Raw genomic sequence first — 23,778 nt, forward strand, 5'->3', positions numbered from 1 at the left:
GGACGTGTATGTATATACATGTGTATGTGGGTGGGTTGGACCATTCTTTCGTCTGTTTCCTTGCGGTACCTCGCTAACGCGGGAGACAGCGACAAAGCAATCTATATATATATATATATATATATATATATATATATATATATATATATATAGATAGATAGATAGATAGATAGATAGATAGATAGATAGATAGATAGATAGATAGATAGATATAGATAGATAGATAATATATACTTGCTGCCTTCATTCATTCCTGTCGCCACCCCGCCACACATAGAATTCTCATTCACATGTACTCTCAGCTTTCTTCTTCACACACTTTACTAAACTCAGTCACCAACTTCTGCAGTTACCCACCCGAATCAGCCACAGCGCTGTATCATCAGCGAAGAACTGACTCACTTCCCAAGCCCTCTCATCTACAATAAAGTGCATACTTAACCCTCTCTCCAAAACTCTTGCATTCACCTCCTTAACATCCCCATCCATAAACAAATTAAACAACCATGGAGACATCACGCATCCTTGCCGCAAACCAACATTCACTGGGAACTCAATCACTTTCTTCGCTTCCTGCACGTACACATGCCTTATATCCTCGATAGAAACTTTTCACTGCTTCAAGCAACTTACCTCCCACACCATGTATTCTTAATACTTTCCACAGAGCATCTCTATCAACTCTATCATATGCCTTCTCCAGATCCATAAATGCTGCATAGAAATCCATCTGTTTTTCTAAGTATTTCTCACATACATTCTTCAAAGCAAACATCTGATCCACACATCCTGTGCCACTTCTGAAACCACACTGCTCTTCCCCAATCTGATGCTCTGTACATGCCTTCACCCTCTCAATCAATATCCTCCTTTGTAATTTCCCAGGAATACTCAACAGACTTATACCTCTGTAATTTGAGCCCTCACCTTTGTCCCCTTTGCCTTTGTACAATGGCACTATGCATGCATTTCGCCAATCCTCAGGCACTTCATGAACCATATATACATTGAATATCCTTACCAACTAGTCAACAACACATTCACCCCCTTTTTTAATAGATTCCACAGCAATACCATCCAAACCCGCTGCCTTCCCGGCTTTCATCTTCCGCAAAGCTTTCACTACGTCTTCTCAGTTTGCCAATTCATTCTTGCTGACCCTCCCACTTCGCACACCACTTCGACCAAAACACTCTATGTGTCCCACGCTATCCTTAAGCACATTTAACAAACCCTCAAAGTACTCACTCCATCTCCCTCTCACTTCACCATTACTTGTAATTTCGTCGCCATTAGCCCCCTTCGCTGATGTTCCCATTTGTTTTCTTGTCTTACGCACTTTATTTACCTCCTTCCCAAACATCGTTTTATTCTCCACAAAATTTAATGATAATCTCTCACCCCAACTCTCATTTGCCCTCTTTTTCACCTCTTGCACCTTTCTCTTGACCTCCTGCCTCTTTCTTTTATACATCTCCCACTCATTTGCATTATTTCCCTGCAAAAATCGTCCAAATGCCTCTCTTTTCTCTTTCACTAATAATCTTACTTCTTCATCCCACCAGTCACTACCCTTTCTAATCTGCCCACCTCCCACCTTTCTTATGTCACAAGCATCTTTTGCGCAAGCCATCACTGCTTCCCTAAATACATCCCATTCCTCCCCCACTCCCTTTACGTCATTTGCTCTCACCTTTTCCATTCTGCGCTCAATCTCTCCTGTTACTTCCTCACACAAGTCTCCTATCCAAGCTCACTTACTTTCACCACTCTCTTCACCCCAACATTCCCTCTTTTTTTCTGAAAACATCTACATATCTTCACCTTCGCCTCCACAAGATACTGATCAGACATCCCTCCAGTTGCCCCTCTCAGCACATCAACATCCAAAAGTATGTCTTTCACGCGCCTATCAATTAACACGTACTCCAGTAACGCTCTTCGGCCATCTCTCCCACTTACATAGGTATACTTATGTATATCTCTCTTTTTAAACAAGATATTACCAATCACCAGTCCTTTTTAGCACACAAATCTACAAGCTCTTTACCATTTCCATTTACAACACCGAACACTCCATGTACACCAATTATTCCCTCAACTGCCACATTACTCACCTTTGCATTCAAATCACCCATTACTATAACTCGGTCTCGTGCATCAAAGGTGCTAACACACTCACGTAGCTGCTCCCAAAACACTTGCTTCTCATGATCTTTCTTCTCATGGCCAGGTGCATAGGCACCAATAATCACCCATCTCTCTCCATCCACTTTCATGAAAGTTCTGGTAGCACTAAATAATGTGTGGAAAGAGAAAACGTTATCTTGGAGGACAAAATAATTGTCCTAGCAATATTATTTGGACACAAGGCATGGGTTATATATAAGGCTGCGAGGAGGAGGGTGGATTTGTTAGAAATTAAATGTTTGTGGATATCATGTGGTGGGAAGTGGTTTGATCAAGTGAGTGATGAAAAGGTCAAGAGAAAGGGGTGGTAATGAAAAGAATGTGGTTGTGAGAGCTGAAGGAAGTGTGCTGAGATGATTGGTCATATGGAGAGAATGAGTGAGGAAAGGTTGACAAAGAGGCTATATGTGTCAGAGGTCGAGGGAACAAGGAGAACGGCAAGACCAAACTTGAGATGGGAGGATGGAGTGGAATATCAACTCACACAGCTTCACAAAGATCAAGTTCGCCTAAAATCGTGTCGCATAACGATGAGCGCAACTGATGCGGATGAAAGTAAATAGAATAAGACACGAAACACAAAAGATTTTTACAGCTGTTGGAAATGCGAATGAATGAAAATGGCTTTTGCCGCAGATGGTGTATAACTCACTTGAAGAAATACATGTTGCCGACGAGGGCGTACTTGGGGTCAGGGAGGGCGTTGTCGTAGCGGTGGAGAACAGCTTCCACCTCCTGCAGGTGACGCCCCAGCTTCTGTAGCTGGTAGCCCGTGTCCCTTATCCCAGCCCTAGTAGCATATATAGTCACCAGTTCACCTGGTAGTCAGAAATCATATTCTCAAATACCTTCTCAGGCTGGCCCTGACAACGATTCAGATGCATTATACTATATACCAATGAACTTGGAGGTCTTACATTGGTTTCGTTTTACCTCCCATGAGAACTTCATTCCTATCTGCCTCAGACGGATCAATTACCCAAGAAAATGAGAGCTCAAACAGATTGATGGATATTGCTTCAAACACCCGACAGAAAGTACAGCTTTTCCTTAAACAACACAGTATTCATAGGTCTCGATCTTGTGTGTAGTGGAGGGAAGCCAGACTTACACAGCAACAGCGCTCGAGATGTAGATCGCCAAGCACATTAAAATCATTCGCCACACAACGCTTACATTCGACCCCCTTCACCCACCGCTCGCATACAAACTCTTCTGACGTGTGCAAACTGTCCAGACCTTTGCTAGTTGGTTGTCCGACTAATTAACTTGACTTTAGTCCTATTGACAGCCAGGGTCATTGTGAGAATCAGAAAAGAGTTGAACACGCTCCTCAGGTGTTCAAGATAATTCTAAACAGGAGTAAAGTCACAGCTCATATAATTTAGGCTAAGAGTCGGAGCAACACGAGTGTAAAACTCTCTCCGTGACACAAAAGTAGTAATCACACACACACACACACACACACACACACGTATATACACCGTCCCCAGGAAACAGGCAGCGCAGTATACCATTAGCAATGAAGCGACCGGTGGTGGTGGGTTCCATCGTGTGTCCGCGGAAGAGCCACTTCTGACACTCCAGGTAGGCTGAGAACATCCCTTCAATGGTCGCATCCTCGTAGTCGAGGCTTGTACCTGTGTACCAGGTCATCAACAGCGACATGAACTGTCGGGCAAGATAGAAAGGAATACATGGGACAAACAGGTAACAAGAGGGGCCCGTTGACCCATGTCCAGGTTATCTGCTTATGAATTTGAATCTATTCCCTCTCCTAAGTGAATGATATAAGGATAGAACAGTGTGCAGGCTCTCTCCCCAACCTCCATTCCCTTCGCCAAGAGCAGTTTATGACGCCCTCCAACAAAGTATATCGGTAAACAAATGAAATGATAATAAGAGAAAATTAATGAATATGATAATAATAATGATAAGAGATTACAAAGTAAACAAAGAATAATACTAGCAGAATGCAACAGAAAATTCATATCGATTTATATAAATGAATTTGAGATGATAGATTTCTATCATCAATAGGCTTAACATGATAAATTTATGAACAAGTTTGGCATTAATGTATGTCCATTCGTTATTCAGTAAAGATAGATTAGGAGCGCACTCAGAACAAACATCATTATCACAAAGACAAAAGTCTGGGTAGTGATAACAGTAACAAAGAATCGTACGACCCAGCAAGTAGTTCCACAGCTTTAGTTAAGGAAGGGAAACAGGAGGGATGACCACACATGTGCGGTTAAAGAGATGAGGAAGGAGATAACTTCGCAACATAGAGGAATGATTGAAGGGGAAGTGGCGTTAATAGAACATTGTTTTGATGATCTGTTGAACAATTTCAAAATCTTAACAGCACTGTACCTCTCACTTCATACGTTCAGTTTACTCTTTATAAGATTGTCTTTTCACTCGAACAGGGAACTTATCGACATGAGGTTATTGATAGGCTACTTAAGGCTCTGCAACCGCAATGTTCCTCGGACGAAAAGCAAATGAACGTGTGCAGTCACCTCCAAAATTTGCCGAGGGATCTCGTTGCTAAATACACATCTCTGTAAAAAAAGAAAGAAATCCTCAAGCTCACCTTAAGCATTTCCTTGCCATAACTGCCGTTGTAGATAGTCCAGAGTGTGTGGTTCAGGTAGGCGTGTTCGGTTCTATGATCTCCCTTGATGTTGTGCTGATGCAGGCACCCGTCTGGCCTGTGGCAAGGGATCAAGATGTGTTCATCCAAGGTCTTTCCTTGACATGTGATGAGCTACAAGACTTTAGAATCTGGTCTGAGCGGAGAAGAACAAGTCATTATAAGGAAGTGTCAGTCTGTCTATCATCAAACAAGTGAAACTGTAACTCCCGCATCTGTATTCGTATTTAACGAACAATTGCTTCATTAGAAATGTTTAAATCGAAAAAAAAAACCAGTTTCAACTCTTGTTACTTTAGGAGATGTATCCTCGATACAAGACAGGTGGGTAAAGATGAACACAGTGAAGTGTCAGACGATGTACGTACCTGAGGCCATTGTCGGTCCAAGGCTGCCTCTGTGCTAACTCCCTGTACAGTTCCTGGCTCACCTCGGCGTGAATGGTGGCTTGGGTACCTCGCAGGAGCCCCTCCACCTCTGCCAGCAGCGCCCGCGGACCCAGGTTCCCACCTGCATCACACATGCTCAGCTGAACGAGGAACTAGACGCCACTCATCGCCTACTCGACACACGTTTTAACCAATAATAGAACCAGCAATTCCCATACTGACATAATTCATTTTATTCTTTTGCTCATCAAGCTGTCTTCATCTGCTCATCTGCAGAGTGATTTTTGTGAACGTGGCATAAACAGACCAGCTTACGGGTTCCTCTAACCTTGTAACTCGACGCCGTGTGAGGATATTGACTTATCAGGTCTCCACAAGGTTCCTGAGGCTACACGGGACCTGTGAGTGTCCTCAGTCTGCACCTCTTGCAAGATACCCTAAGACAACTGCACCTTGTCTTCCCGTCTTTTGTCATGTACCCCATCGCAAGGAGGGAGAGACCTATATTCTTTCCTGTATTTCAGTTTTCCTGTGTTCCAAGACTCTAAACTCAATGCATATATCTCATGAGCCGATCAGTTTAAAGTATCGCATGTATAATGCATGTTGCCTAGTTCCATGGGCTTGCAAGACTTGGGATTAACAGAATCATCGCCCTGTTTGCATATTGGGAATAGTATTTACATTCATTCCAAGGGCAGATGGCCAGTCCCTCTCTGTGGGCATTGGAAAATACTTACATCAACGATGTATGAAGACACAGTAATGTACACCTTCAAACCTGACCTGAATTGACTCCTGTATGGACGTCTGGGTTCCAAACTGCGCCAAAAGGAGTGTTGACCCAGTACCTGGAAGAGAAGTCTTGAGGTCAAGTCTGTATTATCTGCTCTTTAATTTTGGTCTCAGCAACACTGAAGGTAGATGGTCGATCTATTTTCTAAAACTCAAGATCCATATTTAGATATTTCATCCATTCTTTTAACAAGTGACCATAAATTCTGAACGAACAAGTCGTCCTTGTCGTTCCACTTTGAGCTCACAACCACGAGAGGCCGAGTTAACTCTTCCTGACTACTACTACGCCACATTAACGCGGGAGACAGCGACAAAGTATGATAAATGAATAAATGAATAGATAGATGAATATATATTTACTTATATATATATATATATATATATATATATATATATATATATATATATATATATATATATATATATATATATATATATATATATATATATTTGCTTTGTCGCTGTCTCCCGCGTTAGCGAGGTATCGCAAGGAAACAGACGAAAGAATGGCCCAACCCACCCACATACACATGTATATACATAAACGCTCACACACGCACTTATACATACCTATACATATCAACGTTTACCTACATATACATACACAGACATATACATATATACACAAGTGCATATTCATGCTTGCTGCCTTCATCCATTCACATCGCCACCCCGCCACACATGAAATGGCATCCTCCTCCCCCCGCATACGCGCGAGGTAGCGCTAGAAAAGACAACAAAGGCCACATTCTCTGACACTCAGTCTCTAGCTGCCATGTGCAATGCACTGAAACCACAGCTCCCTTTCCACATCCAGGCCCCACAAAACTTTCCATGGTTTACCCCAAACGCTTCACATGCCCCGGTTCAATGCTTTGCACGCCTTTCACCCTCCTGTATGTTCAGGCTCCTATCGCTCAAAATACTTGCCCTTTCTCCAAAACTCTTACGTTCACTTCCCTAACAACTCCATCCATAAACAAATTAAACAACCATAGAGACATCACACACCGCTGCCGCAGACCGACATTCACTGAGAACCAATCACTTTCCTCTCTTCCTACTCGTACACATGTCTTACATCCTCGATAAAAACTTTTCACTGCTTCTAACAACTTGCCTCCCACACAAAGCATCTCTATCAACTATATCATATGCCTTCTCCAGATCCATAAATGCTACATACAAATCCATTTTCTTTTCTAAGTTTTTCTCGCATACATTCTTCAAAGCAAACATCTGATACACTCTTCCTCTACCACTTCTGAAACCACACTGCTCTTCCCCCATCTGATGTTCTGAACATGCCTTCACCATCTCAGTCAATACCCTCCCATATAATTTCCTAGAAATACTCAACAAACTTATACCTCTGTAATTTGAGCACTCACTCTTATTCCCTTTGCCTTTGTACAATGGCACTATGCATGCATTCCGCTAATCCTCAGGCACCTCATCATGAGTCATACATACATTGAATATCCTTAACAACCAGTCAACAACACAGTCACCCCTTTATTTTATGAATTCCACTGCAATACCGTCCAAACCCGCTGCCTTGCCGGCTTTCATCTTCCGCAAAGCTTTTACTACCTCTTCTCTGTTTACCAAATCATTCTCCCTAACCATCTCACTTCGCACACCACCTCGACCAAAACATCCTATATCTGCCACTCTATCATCTAACACATTCAACAAACCTTGAAAATGCTCACTACAACTCCTCACGTCACCACTACTTGTTATCACCTCCCCATTTGCCCCCTTCACCAAATGTTCCCATTTTTTCTCTTGTCTTACGCACTTTATTTACCTCCTTCCAAAACATCTTTTCAGTCTACCTAACATTTAATGATACTCTCTCACCTCCAAATCTCATTTGCCCTCTTTTTCACTTTTTCACGAGACCGGGTTATAGTGATGGGTGATTTGAATGCAAAGGTGAGTAATGTGGCAGTTGAGGGAATAATTGGTATACATGGGGTGTTCAGTGTTGTAAATGGAAATGGTGAAGAGCTTGTAGATTTATGTGCTGAAAAAGGACTGGTGATTGGGAATACCTGGTTTAAAAAGAGAGATATACATAAGTATACGTATGTAAGTAGGAGAGATGGCCAGAGAGCGTTATTGGATTACGTGTTAATTGATAGGCGCGCAAAAGAGAGACTTTTGGATGTTAATGTACTGAGAGGTGCAACTGGAGGGATGTTTGATCATTATCTTGTGGAGGTGAAGGTGAAGATTTGTAGAGGTTTTCAGAAAAGAAGAGAGAATGTTGGGGTAAAGAAAGTGGTGAGAGTAAGTGAGCTTGGGAAGGAGACTTGTGTGAGGAAGTACCAGGAGAGACTGAGTAGAGAAGGGAAAAAGGTGAGAACAAAGGAGGTAAGGGGAGTGGCGGAGGAATGGCATGTATTTACGGAAGCAGTGATGGCTTGCGCAAAAGATGCTTGTGGCATAAGAAGCGTGGGAGGTGGGCAGATTAGAAAGGGTAATGAGTAGTGGGATGAAGAAGTAAGATTATTAGTGAAAGAGAAGAGAGAGCCATTTGGACGATTTTTGCAGGGAAATAATGCAAATGACTGGGAGATGTACAAAAGAAAGAGGCAGGAGGTCAAGAGCAAGGAGCAAGAGTTGAAAAAGAGGGCAGATGAGAGTTGGGGTGACAGAGTATCATTAAATTTTAGGGAGAATAAAAAGATGTTTTGGAAGAAGGTAAATAAAGTGCGTAAGACAAGGGAACAAATGGGAACTTCAGTGAAGGGGGCTAATGGGGAGGTGATAACAAGTAGTGGTGATGTGAGGAGGTGGAGTGAGTATTTTGAAGTTTTGTTGAATGTGTTTGATAATAGAGTGGCAGATATAGGGTGTTTTGGTCGAGGTGGAGTGCAAAGTGAGAGGGTTAGGGAAAATGATTTGGTAAACAGAGAAGAGGTAGTAAAAGCTTTGCGGAAGATGAAAGCCGGCAAGGCAGCGGGTTTGGATGGTATTGCAGTGGAATTTATAAAAAAAAAAAAAAAAAAGGGGTGACTGTGTTGTTGACTGGTTGGTAACATTACTTAATGTATGTATGATTCATGGTGAGGTGCCTGAGGATTGGCGGAATGCTTGCATAGTGCCATTGTACAAAGGCAAAGGGGATAAGAGTGAGTGCTCAAATTACAGAGGTATAAGTTTGTTGAGTATTCCTGGTAAATTATATGGGAGGGTATTGATTGAGAGGGTGAAGGCATGTACAGAGCATCAGATTGGGGAAGAGCAGTGTGGTTTCAGAAGTGGTAGAGGATGTGTGGATCAGGTGTTTGCTTTGAAGAATGTATGTGCGAAATACTTAGAAAAGCAAATGGATTTGTATGTAGCATTTATGGATCTGGAGAAGGCATATGATAGAGTTGATAGAGATGCTCTGTGGAAGGTATTAAGAATATATGGTGTGGGAGGCAAGTTGTTAGAAGCAGTGAAAAGTTTTTATCGAGGATGTAAGGCATGTGTACGTGTAGGAAGAGAGGAAAGTGATTGGTTCTCAGTGAATGTAGGTTTGCGGCAGGGGTGTGTGATGTCTCCATGGTTGTTTAATTTGTTTATGGATGGGGTTGTTAGGGAGGTGAATGCAAGAGTTTTGGAAAGAGGGGCAAGTATGAAGTCTGTTGTGGATGAGAGAGCTTGGGAAGTGAGTCAGTTGTTGTTCGCTGATGATACAGCGCTGGTGGCTGATTCATGTGAGAAACTGCAGAAGCTAGTGACTGAGTTTGGTAAAGTGTGTGAAAGAAGAAAGTTAAGAGTAAATGTGAATAAGAGCAAGGTTATTAGGTACGGTAGGGTTGAGCTTTTTACCAAGTGTTGTGGGGGAGTTACCGTGTGCCATCTGTAATCACGCACTGGTCGCAGTGTAGACGAGCTTGCTACGGGGTTGGTAGTGTGTCAGTCGATCACACTGCTTGAAGTGAAATCATCAAGTTGACCAAGCTTTACTGACTCTCTTTTATATATGTACATTGACGTCAAGAAACGGTCAAGTGTGGGAATACTTCGTGGAACAACCAAGTGCTCAGTGCAGTGTCTTTTGTGCAAAAAAGATAAAGATTATTCACGAGAGGGAGGTAGAACTCCGTCTTTGAAAAATCATTTGAAATTAATGCACGAAGAACAGCTTGAAGAGTTAGAAGCAGAAGAAAGATAAAAGTTTGAGGAGAAACTAAAGAGAAAAAAAAAGAACTTGCAAAAAGTGAAGCCAAACATTAATCAAAGAAATGTTGAAGAATATTTTCAGAGTGGAAAACTGTGCGATGCTTCTTATTTTGAATCAAAGAAGCTGGATAATTGTGTAGCAGAAATGTTAGTAATAGATGTCTTGCTAGTCAGCTATGTTGAGGACATAGGATTCACGAGACTGATGGCTGAAGCTGCTCCACAATACAGGACTGAAGCAGCGAAACTTGTATGAGTCTGTTTACAATGAAATAAAAGGATTGATTGATGTAGTGAAGCAGGACAGCAAGATTTCGTTCACAACTGATGTGTGGTCAGATACCTCAGCAGGTGTTTCATTGCAGAGTCTAACTGCACATACTCTCAGCAAGGACTTTGAAAGACTGAACTTTGTGTTAGGTGCTGAAGCACTACAAGAACGGCACACAGGAGAGTATATTTCTAGAATGATGATTTCTTGATGAAGTGGAGCATTTCTAGTATAAATGTGCACTGTGTTTTGCGTGGTGCTGTTACATATATGAAAAGAACGCTATTCGTGTCAGGTGTAAATAATTTGGATTGTGCCTGTGCATAAAATACAAGTTGCAGAATATATAACAAGTTATTAAAACTGGAATATCATCACAGGATGAAATAGACAAGATAATCCAGAAATGTCGTAGCATTTCTCCTCATTTTCATCACTCAACGATGTCACAAGATGAACTAAAAAGGATTCAGGACAGGATTAAAGAACCCAGGCTATGTGTTGTCCATGATACACCCACAAGGTGGAACAGTACCTTGCACATGCTGAAAAGAACACTAGAAATGAATAAATAAAGCAACACAGCATCACTGAATGGTCAATGATGTCCAAATGTGCAAAAGCTATGCATCCTTATGAAGATATCACACAAAGAGTAAGTGACTCAGTATCTACAGTAAGTAATGTGACACCTCTTGTAGTTTCCTTGAAAACCACTCTTCAACCAAGCACATCAGAAGTTCCTGAAATAATTAATACCTCAGTTTCAGACTCTGAACCAGATATCGAATCAATGATTGAATCATCTTAAGATAAAAAGAGCAACACAAGCAGTAAACATCATAAGCCCACCATTGCAATATGATGTTAGAAAAAGATGTTTCTAGCTTGAACGTGAAGAGTTGTACAGAGTTGTAACATATCTTGATCCAAGATATAAAAGTAAATTCTTTTCCTCTTCTCACATTACTGATCAAGTAAGATCAGTTGCCAGACTATTGAAGAGCTGACGCAGCTGAACACCAAGACAAATAAACACGACGAACTAACCAGAAAAGGAGGAGGAGACTACAAAACACAAACATTTAACACAACCAACACCTATGGAGCATTGGATGAAGCAATGGCCTCTGTTCATGCTTCCAATAGTGATGATGAAGCGGAAGAGACACATGCATCAACGAAGAGTGCAGTGGAAGATAATGAGAGGTTATCACATGGAAATGAGAGTCAGTGAAACAAGTGAAGACAGTTTGCGATGGTGGAAAGAAAAGGTGAGAATCTACTCTGATTTGGCGAAGGTCGCTTGCCGATATCTTTGCTGTCCTCCAAGCAGAGTCCCTAGTGAGTAGCTATTCAGTTTTGCTGGCCTGATCTATGATGCAAAACATAAGCGACTTTTAGCAGGAAAAGCCAGAGAAAATGTTGTTTTTCAAGAAGAACTTGCCTATCTTAAACTTTGATACTGACTGATTGAGTGATGAAAGAATAGTTGTCAACAGAATAGGAGTTAAGTTAACCCCTTTCAGAAGGGTGGAGGTTGGGGAAAGTGGTTGGTGAGATGCACGACCTGTTGGGTCCCCATCCCACATCCTGATAACACACAACTTGTGTGGCTGAAACTCGTCATAACAATAAGAAACTACAATCACACAGAACTTTTGTAGCGAAAGGAACTGCCTTTTGGAAATAATTGATGTTTGATAACGAATGAATCATTCTTAATCTATCAACATAACAAGATATCCTTAAAACATCCGCATCCGCATCCGCATCCAAGAGGATGTCATAGTCATGATATTCGCATCCGCATCCGCAAAATATTTAAGCCTGATATTCGCATCCACATCCACGGATCTTTGAATTCAGATATCCGGTACATCTCCAATGTAAATCGTCCTCGGAGGTGGTAGAGTCGCGTCCAAGTGGTAAGAACGTGAGGATAAAGAAGAGTTATAGTACTAACAGCAATGATGATAAATAATGGCACTCTTACCTATCAAGGAAGTCGTGGAGAAGATTCTTGGGGAGGACGCCTCTGGCCAACACTGCGCCCTCCCACATTTTCGATGGTGTCCCAATCAGGTGGCCCCACCAGTTCAAGTCTGTGTGGGCGGGAGAAGATTCACAGTAAAAGTCTGGTTTTACTCTCATAATCTTCCCCCAACATCACAAGTGTTTTCCTCCTCCTTGTCAGCCTCCTGTCAGAGAACAGTTTCTGTGTCAGAAGCAACAGGTCTTTATGAACAGCATATACGTTTGGGGACACAGATCTATGCAGAAACACTCTGTCATGGTTCGTCGGTATGTGATGTTATGAGAGCGTATCTCATTGGTGCAAAGTGCGTCAGATGTGCAATCTCTACAGAATATTACCTGTGGTGGTGTTGAGGGCCTGATATCGTAGTGGAATACCACATGTAACGGGGCCCATGCAAGAGCAAAGAAACATGTGATAATACGGAACACTTTTATATGTGTGCATGTACTCTAGATAGAATTCGACGAACAGTGCCTGTTTCATAAGACCAGGTAACGACTCACCTCTCCAGTAACAGTACCGCAAGACTAGGCAGAGTCTCACCTCGCCAGCAGCAGCGCCACAAGATGAGACAGGGACTCATCTCTCTAGCGGCACCACCAGAGGACGAGACAGTAACTCACCTCTCTAGTGCTACCTCCACCACAAGACCGGTCAGTGACACCTCTCCAGCAGCACACCACAAGACCAGTCAGTGACTCACCTCTCCAGCACTACCACCACAAGACCAGTCAGTGACTCACCTCTCCAGGCACTATCACCACAAGACCAGTCAGTGACTCACCTCTCCAGCACTACCACCACAAGACCAGTCAGTGACTCACCTCTCCAGCAGCAATACCACCACAAGACCAGCCTGTGACTCATCTTTCCAGCAGCAGCAGCACTACCACCACAGAACGAGATAGTGACTCACCTCTCTAGTAGAGACACCATTTCTCTTCTCTTCCAGCTCCTCCATCAGCTATGGCAACTCTCTAAGTATCTTTACGTCCCCTCAACGTTATCAATGCAACATAGTTGTTATATTAACAGTGTCTCTCTACCTTTCTGATCGATGCATTTCCTGCGACACTCCGACAGCCCATCAGGTTTGCTCTATAGTCATTTGTCATCATTTATAATCAACATAAAGCTCCCTACATAGGGTCAAAACCGGTGTTGACATCCATGTTTTTTTTTTCTTGAGCAGCCTAGAAGGCATCAGTGAACTTGATACAGTGTACAGCCTGGGGGTGTTGTGTGGAGCACCAGCGGGCTTTGTAAACTGCACATCGCTGACTTCACATCGCTTAACACACCAAGGTCACTCATACTATCTCTGGTGCGAGCGTGTGAAGTACATGTGGGGATCCCAGCTCACACACAAGCCTGTAGACAGACGTGGGGAAATGGAATTGGCGCCGGGCAAGTAAGCCTTCGAAGTAAGGCAGGAGAGCGTTTTGTTTTTATAATTACTGAGTGGAAAGGAGGGGAACAAGGAAGGGGAAGATGTAGCTGAGAAGTGGAAAATATATACAGAGTGTATGTGATGTTTTTCATGTGTTATGATCGTGTACAGGCTACTCATATTTGTTATCATCTACATACCCGCCAGCAGACTAGGGATGCGTGTGTAGTGTTGTTACATGTTAATTTAAGGAAATTAGTCAAGTTATCCTAAGCAATGGTCGTCGTGTTCATTGATGGCTATGTGGACTCCGCTCCCATACTGAGGCTCTGTGGCAATCAAGTGTGACCCATAATCCTACATATATCGAGGTCTTGCATATGTATATGATTTGCGTCTCTGTTTTCTATTTTCTGTTTCCCTTAAGCATGTACCAATTGGTTTCAAGTCGGTGATGTTGTTCTTTAATGTGTTCCTGTTCTGGTGTATCTTTCGTTTGTCACGAATTATACGGTCTTAGTCTAATGTGTTACAACAGTCCCTTGCCTTGGAGGATAATTCTTTTGTTCTTTCCGTTGGAGGCTCGAGTCACGGAAAGAGTTCATATCAAGGCTGGGCCTTAATTGAAACAAGAGAAGATTATGAAAGGAAAAAAAAAAAGAGAGAAGGGAGGAAGTGTTGATAAATTGGGAATAACGTTGAAAAAAAAAAAAGTCTTTTATAAATGTGCCAGGTCATAGTTATTGGGAAAGACATGAGAAGGTAGAGACTCGCAGAGCTTCGAGGTGTAGGGAAAGAAACAGTTTTCAAAACGGCCCACCCTTGAGTTGTCAACGGCCGCACATTAATCATGTGACGCAGCAGCAGCTTGCTGAGTATTGCGTGATCTAGCTAGTGACGTGGGAGGAACACAAGCAGAAAGATACCTGTATTAGTAGATAAATCTCCGTCGAGTTGTACCTATGTTTCCAGGGGCATCGTAGGTGATGTAGCTGAAGCAGCTGAGGATCTCCTGGGCTAGATTTTCGCCGTTTAGATAGTGGTAGGCGAGCGCCCCCTGGCGCCTTCCGTGGGTCCCGAAAGCACCCGATGCATCCTTCCCGTACTGCCAAGGTCCAGGTCCCACAGGTATAAAGGTGAGAATGTGTGTTGGTGTTCGTAAGCGTCAGTCAAGTTTACAAACTGTGTTATGTATCTTACAAAGTGGAATCGAAGTCTCCTGTTGACAGTGAGTGCAATGGATATGAGTATCAAGTGAACGATCACAGTACTTTGGTTTAAGTTCATGAAGAGATGGACATATTAAGGAAAAGGCAATAAATAGCTGCTAAACTCGGGTATGACAGAATGAAGTGAAGGGAATTGAGTCGGATTACGAATGTTAGAGTTATCTGTCACAAATGGATTGGACAACATCGCAATTCCTTCAAGTGGTATTAAATCAGTGAGTGTTTTATGCAGCTCACGTACTGGAAATATTCATGAATGTCAAACTAAGGTTTTCCTGTTAAGATAATATTACTACTTCTACTATTACTTCTACTACTGCTGCTGCCACTACTACTACAACTACTACTATTAAAACTACTACTACTACTACTACTACTACTACTACTTGTACCATTATTACTACTACTACCACTACTACTACTACTCCTACTACTACTAATACTGCTGCTGTTGTTGCTGCTACTTCCACAACTACTACCACTGCCACTACTACTACTACTATACTACTACTACTACTACTACTACTACTACTGCTGCTGCTGCTGTTGTTGCTATTACTGCCACTACTACCACTACTACTGCCACTACTACTACTATTACTACTACTACTACTACTACTACTACTACTACTACTACTACTACTACTACTACTACTCTTACTACTACTACTACTACTACTACTACTGCTGCTGCTGCTGCTGCAAATAATCAGAATTCCTCAGGTGTTCGTAGACCAGTCTCCTAAAGGAAGAAACTCTCTGAGATGAGGAAAAGACAGGAGGAGGAAGGGAATTCCAAAACCTCACTGAATGAAAGGAGGCGTCATAACGGTCAATCCTCGTGTGGCCGGTCTCCTCACAGAAACTATAGGAAGCAGTAGGCAAACACATGGTGTAGGTTGCGCAAGACTGAACAGCAGAGACACGCATAGACAGCTCACAAGCAGAGTGGCCGAAATGATACCTGTAGAACAGGAAGAGGATAACAAGATCATAGCTGACATAAGGAGATGACTGGAGAAAGGGGGAATTTTTAAAAAAAAAAAAAAAAAAGGGGAAAAAACCCCAAAACGGGAAAAACCCCCCTTTTTAACCAAAAAAAAATAAAATTTTTATTTTGGGGCCCCCAAAAAAATTGGGGAAAAAGGGGGTTAAAAGGGGGGAAAAAAAAACCCCTTTGGGGGGAAAAAAATTGGGGGGGGGGGCCCCCAAAAAAAAAAACCCCCCAAAAAACCCCCCCCCCCTTTAAAAAAAAATTTTTCCCTAAAAAAACCCCCGGGGGGAAAAAGGAAAAAAACCAAAGAAAAATAAAACTTTTGGGAAAAAAAAAAAAATTTTTTTTTTGGGAAAATTTTTTTAAAAAAAAACCCCCCCCGGGGGCCCCGGGGGAAAATTTTTCCCAAAGGGGGAAAAAAACCCCTTTTAAAAAAAAAAAGGGGTTTTAAAAAAAAAAAAAAACCCCCCCCCCTTTCCCCCTTTTGGGGTTTTTTTGGGGGTTTTTTTAAAATTCTTTTAAAAAGGGCCCGGGGGGGGGGGGGGGGGGAAAAGGGGTTAAAAAAGGGGGGGGGGGGGAAAAAAAACCCCGGGCCAAAAAAAAAAAAGGGGGAAAAGGGGAAAACCAAAAAAAAAAAAGGGGTTTTTCCTTTAAAAAAATTTTAAAAAAGGGGGGGGGGGGGGGCCCCAGGGGGGGGGGGGGGGGGGGGGGGGGAAACCCGGGGGGAAAAAAAAACCCTTTTTTGGGGGGGGGAAAAACCCGGGGGGGGGGTTTTGGGGGAAAAGGCCCTTCCCCCCAAAAAAACCCCCCCCCCTTTTTCCCCCCCAAAAAAAAAAAAAACCCCCCCCCCCCAAAGGGGGGAAGGCCCCAAAACCCCCCGGTTTTCCCCGGGGGGGAAAAATTTTTTTAAAATTGGGGGGTTTTTTGGGAAAAAAAATTTTTTAAAAAAAAAGGGGAAGGGGCCCCCCGGGGTTTTGGGGCCGTGTGTGTGGGGGGGGGGGAAGCCGAATTAGAGAGGCTTTTGGAGATCCCTTTGGAGATATCAAAGCCATGAGCAAGAAAGAGAAATCTAGTAGAAGCAGGACGCAAGACTTCATCCTAGACAGGAAAAGCTCCTCTGTATTTTCATCATTCAACAAAAAGCATGATCAGTATATTCGTTATCATTTGGGGACCCCCAGCAAAAGCCCCGCGCTTGTCGTGGCAACATGGGGTGCATAGACTGACCGGCAAGTCGGAGAAAGATCCATCTGGCTGGAGCAGAGGCAGCAGGTAGGTGGGGCTCTGGTGGCTGCTGCCCGCCAAGGCGGACTCGTGAAGGCGGTCCATCACCAACCCCCAGTCACCCCCCTGGCCCGAAACCCCCACCACAACGCTGCCCTGCCAACACAGACCACATCTCATGATGAGTACGGCAACAGGAAGGTTCTCCTCAAGGATTTTCTCACTCACGGAGAGAAGAATGAATTCATGTAATGTGAGAGTTTTCCATTAGCAGATCCAAGAAATTTTATGACTGATTTAGTAGTTCTATACTATGGCACCAGACGGCCCTAGACTCACCTTCGTGGGCCAGACTGTTCTGAAAATAGTTCACCAGAAACGCCAATATTCACAACCGAATATGTCATGCCTCCTTCACCAGCATCACTCGGCTTACGTATAGGTCAAGTCAAAAATATATCTTCATCTTTGCTACATTCTTACCTTCCCTACCTATTTAGGGGTCTTGTTATAAGAATTTGTGATTATACAGTCATCGTCTACATATAACGGGCGAATGTGTGTGTTTGTGTGTGTGTGTGTGTGTGTGTGTGAAATCATAAAACCGTATCCACTCTATCCGTCTAATAGACGAGTCTCCCCTATGTAAGGCTGCAAGTGTAGGCAATGAACCAACTCTGTCATAATCATCCGCCCAGTAGGAAGTGAGAAAGACCAGGTGTAACCTCAGTATTGCGCTATCGTTCACGGGATGGGCTTGTAGTGGTATACACTTACGTAGCCGCTGATACTGGCAAAACTCAAGCTCACACCGTCTGACATCTCTCAGATCTCATGCTGGATACATTTATGTCTATATAAGTTAAAGTATAGTTAAGACGAACAAATAGCTAAAAGTATTTACACGTTAGATAACCGAAGACTTTTCAGTGGTTGATAAACATTTACAGTTAGGCTTTGAGACACGACTAGGGTTGTCGGAGAGGGTGCTTTTACATTCATTACTAGGAGGTGTGAGGTGTTCCCTGTAAATATGGTATAAGCAAAAGTGCTCACAAGACAAGCTTCATTGGTTTTTCAGATAAAGTGATCCCGTTTTCCTAAACAGATAGTAATGATCGAAATGTTCATTACCACAAGCATAAACATCTACTGCAAGAGGATGTTGATGTGGAGACTGGCAACTTTCCCCAATTGTTGGATTGTAATAAATGTCGTCAGGATTGGTTGCATAGCTCACGTAAGGTTCGGATTAAATCCACTTATAAAAACAAGTACTAGGTATGGGTTTGCTATCAGTAATCAAATCATCCTTCAGCGACCACTAAGCCTTGGGAACCTCTTGGGAAGCTTACAGTTTACGTACGAAGCCGCTCCAGCTGTTCATCCCATCGGTTTAATCCCACACTTTCGACTCAGAATATTACCCCCGCATTTGTTCCATCAATGATTAAGATATGAAAATAAAAGTGAGACGATCTATATAACAAACGTCAGTGGTAGAGACAACTTATAATACACAACTCGTAACAGATAACTTGTAAAGACAAGAATAGATGAAGAAATCTCTAACCGCTTCGTTCCATTAGAATAACACCCTTACCATAGTAACCACACACAGGCACGTCAAAGCCGCTGCCATCTCGGTCCCAATCATCTTCCCCTCTCTGGTGGCGAGACCCACTGAGTGGTAACGTTAGAGGTGAGGAGCGAGGCTACATCGGTTAAGACCCATATCTCTACCGTGAGAAGCTTCAGGTGATGGCAAGATATTTTGCCAGTTGGACATTTCCCAGGAACTTGAGGGCCACTACGTACATCACAACAACAATTTGTTCACCTGTGAACAAATACCGAAGGTCCTTGACATCAGTCGTGCTACAGCGACGAAATCGGCTTGTGTGAACGCGTTATCTTTCAGCAAAATAAATAATAAGTGTTGGAAGGTAAAGAAATCGCCTTGAGTAAATATAGCTCATTTATTTCCAAGCTCTTACCAAAAACAATGCTTAGATGACATTATTCTTTTCCTGGAACTTAACAAAAGCCTTTTCTACATAGAGTGTTCTCTCAACAGCCAAATTGTCTGTAAACAGCATGCACTGGTGAATCTTACCCTCCCGGACAAACTTCATTAATGGTTAAGGTCTTCTTAGACAGTGTACTCATCACCATTGCACGTGGTCTTCTTAATGGATATGGTCGCCACACTACTAGATCTAAATTCAGGACCTTAATAATCAGTCAGTAAAGTGCCCCAGTGAATGTTTTTACATCTTACTAGAGAAAGGAGGTAAACAGCTACTCAATATCGTATCCCTAGTGAGTATTGTCAACATGATTTGAGATCACACGTAAATACAGTCCCTCAGATAAAAGTTGTCCACCTACTACTAGAGCTTGGGCAATGATTAGTAAGTTGTTACGCATTGACTTGGCTGCACCACCGTTTGCAATATGAGCACCGTAAGCCTATATCGAGCACCAATGTGACGACTTTGGATGTTGACCACGACTCAGCAGCAGCAGCAAATTTGTAAGATAATCTCCACTAACAGCAGCAGATGGTAACTTGATCCAGTGATAGTGGAGATACTTGATAAGCTAGCTTAGAAACAGCAGCAGGGTGACAACGTGACCCATTCATAGTAGCAGATATGTGAAGTCCTTATCCATCAAGTGAACAAGGTAGGTCATTGCCTGGAACAAGGCTTAAAGAAGCAGTCACCAGCCCAGGTCGAAGTGCAGAGACACTTGCAGAACCAAATAGGAAAGCAAGAGGAGGTTATAGCTGCTGTAAAACAAGGGTTGCGGATGCAGTCTAGGAAGATGGCAGAGCAGCTGTTTCGGCAGAAGCGGGTACACCAAAACACACCGTGGCTCAACCAGCAAGGAGTGTGAGTGGTGCTACATGACCAAGCGTCCGGATCGACGAACGAAACAGTTGGTCTGACTCGAGCAAGCAGAAAGCTTGACGAGCCGGATGAACAGACAGAATAGAAAACGCAATATCTCGATCAGCAGTTGGCAGATGGGATCAGAATCCTGCTGTGTTTGGCAGGTATAAAAAGAACTTCATCGAAAATTTGCCAGACGTGAAGTTTCATACGGAGGTAACGTATTGAAGAGAGCGGTCAAGGGCTTACCTATCTCATTTTCAAACTTCTTTCATTGCTTCCTCATAAAGGTCATCACAACCTGCCGTTCTGTTTCCTTCATTCCCTTTGATATTCATAGTATCTCTGATATGTTGCAATATGTTCTCTCCAAGTGGTGGGACTGGATTTGGCACATGTGTCCATAGTGGTGGATACGGTGAGGAAAAAAAGAATCTTAGTACATTATTTGCCATGACGTCATTGTCTTGATCTATGTCACTGTTATTCGTAATCAATGGACCAGTTGACTAGCCAAGGACCCTCTCGCCCATAACATAACCATAGAGTTCATTAAGTCTTCTTTTGGTATTTTCATCAATGTACACTTCATAATGACCTTTACTTTGACGTATGAGTCTTCAATATTTCTTCACGAATTTACATAACTTACCCTATCACGTTATTTCTTTCTTATCATGTTTTCCCTAGGTGCTATTCTAGTAGGCAACAATCAGAACTAATCTTACTATTTCACCATTTTGGCTTATTTCTGGAAAATGTCTATCTGTTACGCATCAGCACTACGTTCCTTCCACTACTTTGAATGTCTAACTGAAGCATATCTATGCTACATCCACATCTTTTCACTGTTGACGAGCAATCCGAAGATCATTAAGATTCTTGAAGTCTTTAATATGATATAGTCTCATGACTTGTGTTGACTAGTTTTGGCAACAGCGTTGAAAGCTACCTGACTATTATATCGTACAGAAGATCCTCATATGTAGCCAGAGCTTATAATATGTTTTGATCGCGAGTAGGTTTCTCAAGTTTTGGGAAGACACTACACCCAAATCTGCGGCACGAAGAGGGCTGCCGGTATGTGAAAATCTCTCGTTGCAATCAAAGCATTTTCATTACGATCTGTATTAACTTGTCATAAAGTCTCTTTTCTATATCTGGTGTATGGATATATCTATATCTATGTATTTCTATATCTGCGGGGACCTGAAAACTAATCTAAGTTTTTTCTTACATAACTTTTTTCTAAGTTCCACAAAAGCGGAGTTTTAATTGACAGTTACAAAATCTTTGCGGTTAAGGATTGACTTAAACACCATCGCTTACCTTGTATCATCTGTCACTTGAATATGCTGTATCCTAGAATTGCAATTTTTTTTATATTTCATTAGGAAATTTCTATCTTTTATATCTAACCAAGGCTCAGGTATTACGATCATAGCATAACATCATTTTGATGAAAGTTGATTCTGAGAAGGTATTTGGCATAGTGCGTTCATATGCGTAAGATTTGCTGTAAGAAGTACTTACCAAGGGGACCGAGCCCGCTCCACACAGGCTTTGATCCCAACCCACACTCAGATTTGCTGAGAAGCTGCGACTGAGCCTAGGATATGCTAAAAGCTGATGAACAGAGAGAGCAAAACTGACTACTACAGGATAAGATAGAAAGAACGGAGAAATTTTGAAAAAGAGCGAGACAGATGGATTCAGGGAAGCAGTGAAGGCTTCCACAAAAGATACTTGTGGCATGAGAAAGGTGGGAGGTGGGCAGATTAGAAAGGGTACTGAGCAACGGAATGAAGAAGTAAGATTGTTAGTGAAAGGGAAGAGAGAGGCGTTTGGACGATTTTTTCAGGGAGGCAGTGCGAATGACTGGGAGATGTATAAAGGAAAGGGGCAGGAGATCAAGAGAAAGGTTCAAAAGGTGAAAAAGAGGGCAAATGAGAGTTGGGGTGAGATAGTAACATTGAATTTTATGGAGAATAAAAAGATATTTTGGAGGGAGGTAGATAAAGTGCGTAAGACAAGAAAACAAATGGAAACATCGGTGAAGGGGGCTAATTGGTAGGTAATAACAAGCAGTAGTGAAGTGAGAAGATGGAGTGAGTATTTTGAAAGTTTGTTGAATGTGTTTGATGGTAAGAGTGGCAAATATTGGGTGTTTTGGTCGAGGTGGTGTACGAAGTGAAAGGGTCAGGGAAATTGGTTTGGTAAACAGAGAAGAGGTTGTGAAAGCTTTGCGGAAGATGAAAGCCGGCAAGGCGACGGGTTTGGATGGTATTGCAGTGGAATTTCTTAAAAAAGGGGGTGACTAAGTTGTTGACTGGTTGGTAAGGATACTCAGTGTATGTATGGTTCACGGTGAAGTGCTTGAGGATTGGCGGAATGCATGCATAGTGAAACTGTACAAAGGCAAAGGAGATAAAGGTGAGTGTTCAAATTACAGAGGCATGAGTTTGTTGAGTATTCTTGGGAAATTATATGGGAGGTTATTGCTTGAGAGGGTAAAGGTATGTATAGAGCATCAGACTGGTAAAGAGCAGTGTGGTTTTAGAAGTGGTAAAGGATCTGTGGATCAGGTGTTTGCTTTGAGGGATGTGTGTGAGAAATACTTAGAAAAAACAGACGGATATGTATGTAGCATTTATGGATCTGGAGAAGGCACATGACAGAGTTGATAGAGATGCTTTGTGGAAGGTATTAAGAGTATATGGAGTGGGGGGTAAGCTGTTAGAAGCAGTGAGAAGTTTTTATCAAGGATGTAAGGCATGTGTACGAGTAGAAAGAGAGGAAAGTGATTGGTTCCTGATGAATGTCGGTTTGCGGCATGAGTGCGTGATGTCTTCACGGTTGTTTAATTTGTCTATGGATGGTGGCTGATTCGGGTGAGAAACTTTAGAGGTTGGTGACCGAGTCTGGTAAAGTGTGTGAAAGAAGAAAACTGAGAGTAAATTTGAATAAGACCAAGGTTATTAGGTACAGTAGTATGGTGTGAGGTGGTTTGATCGAGTAAGAAATGTAAGGGTAAGAGAGATGTGTGGTAATAGAAAGTGCTGCTGAAAAGAGCAGAAGAGGGTGTATTGAAATGGTTTGGTCACATGGAGAGAATGAGTGAGGAAAGATTGACAAACAAGATATATGTGTTATGAAGGTGGAGGGAACGAGAAGTGGGAGACCAAGATTTTGAGCGATCGCGGCCTGAACATACAGGGGGGGGGATGAAAGGCGTGCAAGGAATAGAATGGATTGGAACCATGTGATATACCGGGGTCGACGTGCCGTTAATGGATTGAACCAGGGTATGTGAAACATTAGCGTTAACGAGGCTGCCTTAAGAACAGAGGACTTGGCCTTTGAAGGAATATCCTCACCTGGCCCCTTTCTCTGTTCCTTCATTTGGAAAATTAAAAAAATAAAATTAAGAGGGGAGATTTCCAGCTCCCCGCTCCATCCCCTTTTAATCGCCTTCTACAACACGCAGAGAATACATGGGAAGTATTTT

The 23,778-nt window shown here is 42.5% G+C and overlaps 1 protein-coding gene across 1 annotated transcript in view; it reads right to left on the reverse strand.

Annotated features, from left to right (window-relative positions):
* The window catches only part of LOC139759023 (chondroitinase-AC-like), a 40,623-nt gene extending 21,555 nt beyond the window's left edge, over positions 1-19,068 (reverse strand). The window contains exons 1-9 of the mRNA XM_071680917.1: positions 18,977-19,068; positions 17,377-17,529; positions 14,887-15,031; positions 12,492-12,600; positions 6,028-6,092; positions 5,221-5,362; positions 4,793-4,910; positions 3,705-3,861; positions 2,843-3,008 (exon numbers count right to left, since the gene is read on the reverse strand). Coding sequence (XP_071537018.1) covers positions 2,843-3,008; positions 3,705-3,861; positions 4,793-4,910; positions 5,221-5,362; positions 6,028-6,092; positions 12,492-12,600; positions 14,887-15,031; positions 17,377-17,529; positions 18,977-19,030 — 1,109 coding nt within the window. The 5' untranslated portion in view covers positions 19,031-19,068. The remainder of the gene's footprint in view (positions 1-2,842; positions 3,009-3,704; positions 3,862-4,792; positions 4,911-5,220; positions 5,363-6,027; positions 6,093-12,491; positions 12,601-14,886; positions 15,032-17,376; positions 17,530-18,976) is intronic.
* Positions 19,069-23,778: the final 4,710 nt, after the last annotated feature.

This window comes from Panulirus ornatus, chromosome 32 (assembly GCF_036320965.1).
Source record: "Panulirus ornatus isolate Po-2019 chromosome 32, ASM3632096v1, whole genome shotgun sequence".
NCBI classification, from domain to species: Eukaryota; Metazoa; Arthropoda; class Malacostraca; order Decapoda; family Palinuridae; genus Panulirus; species Panulirus ornatus.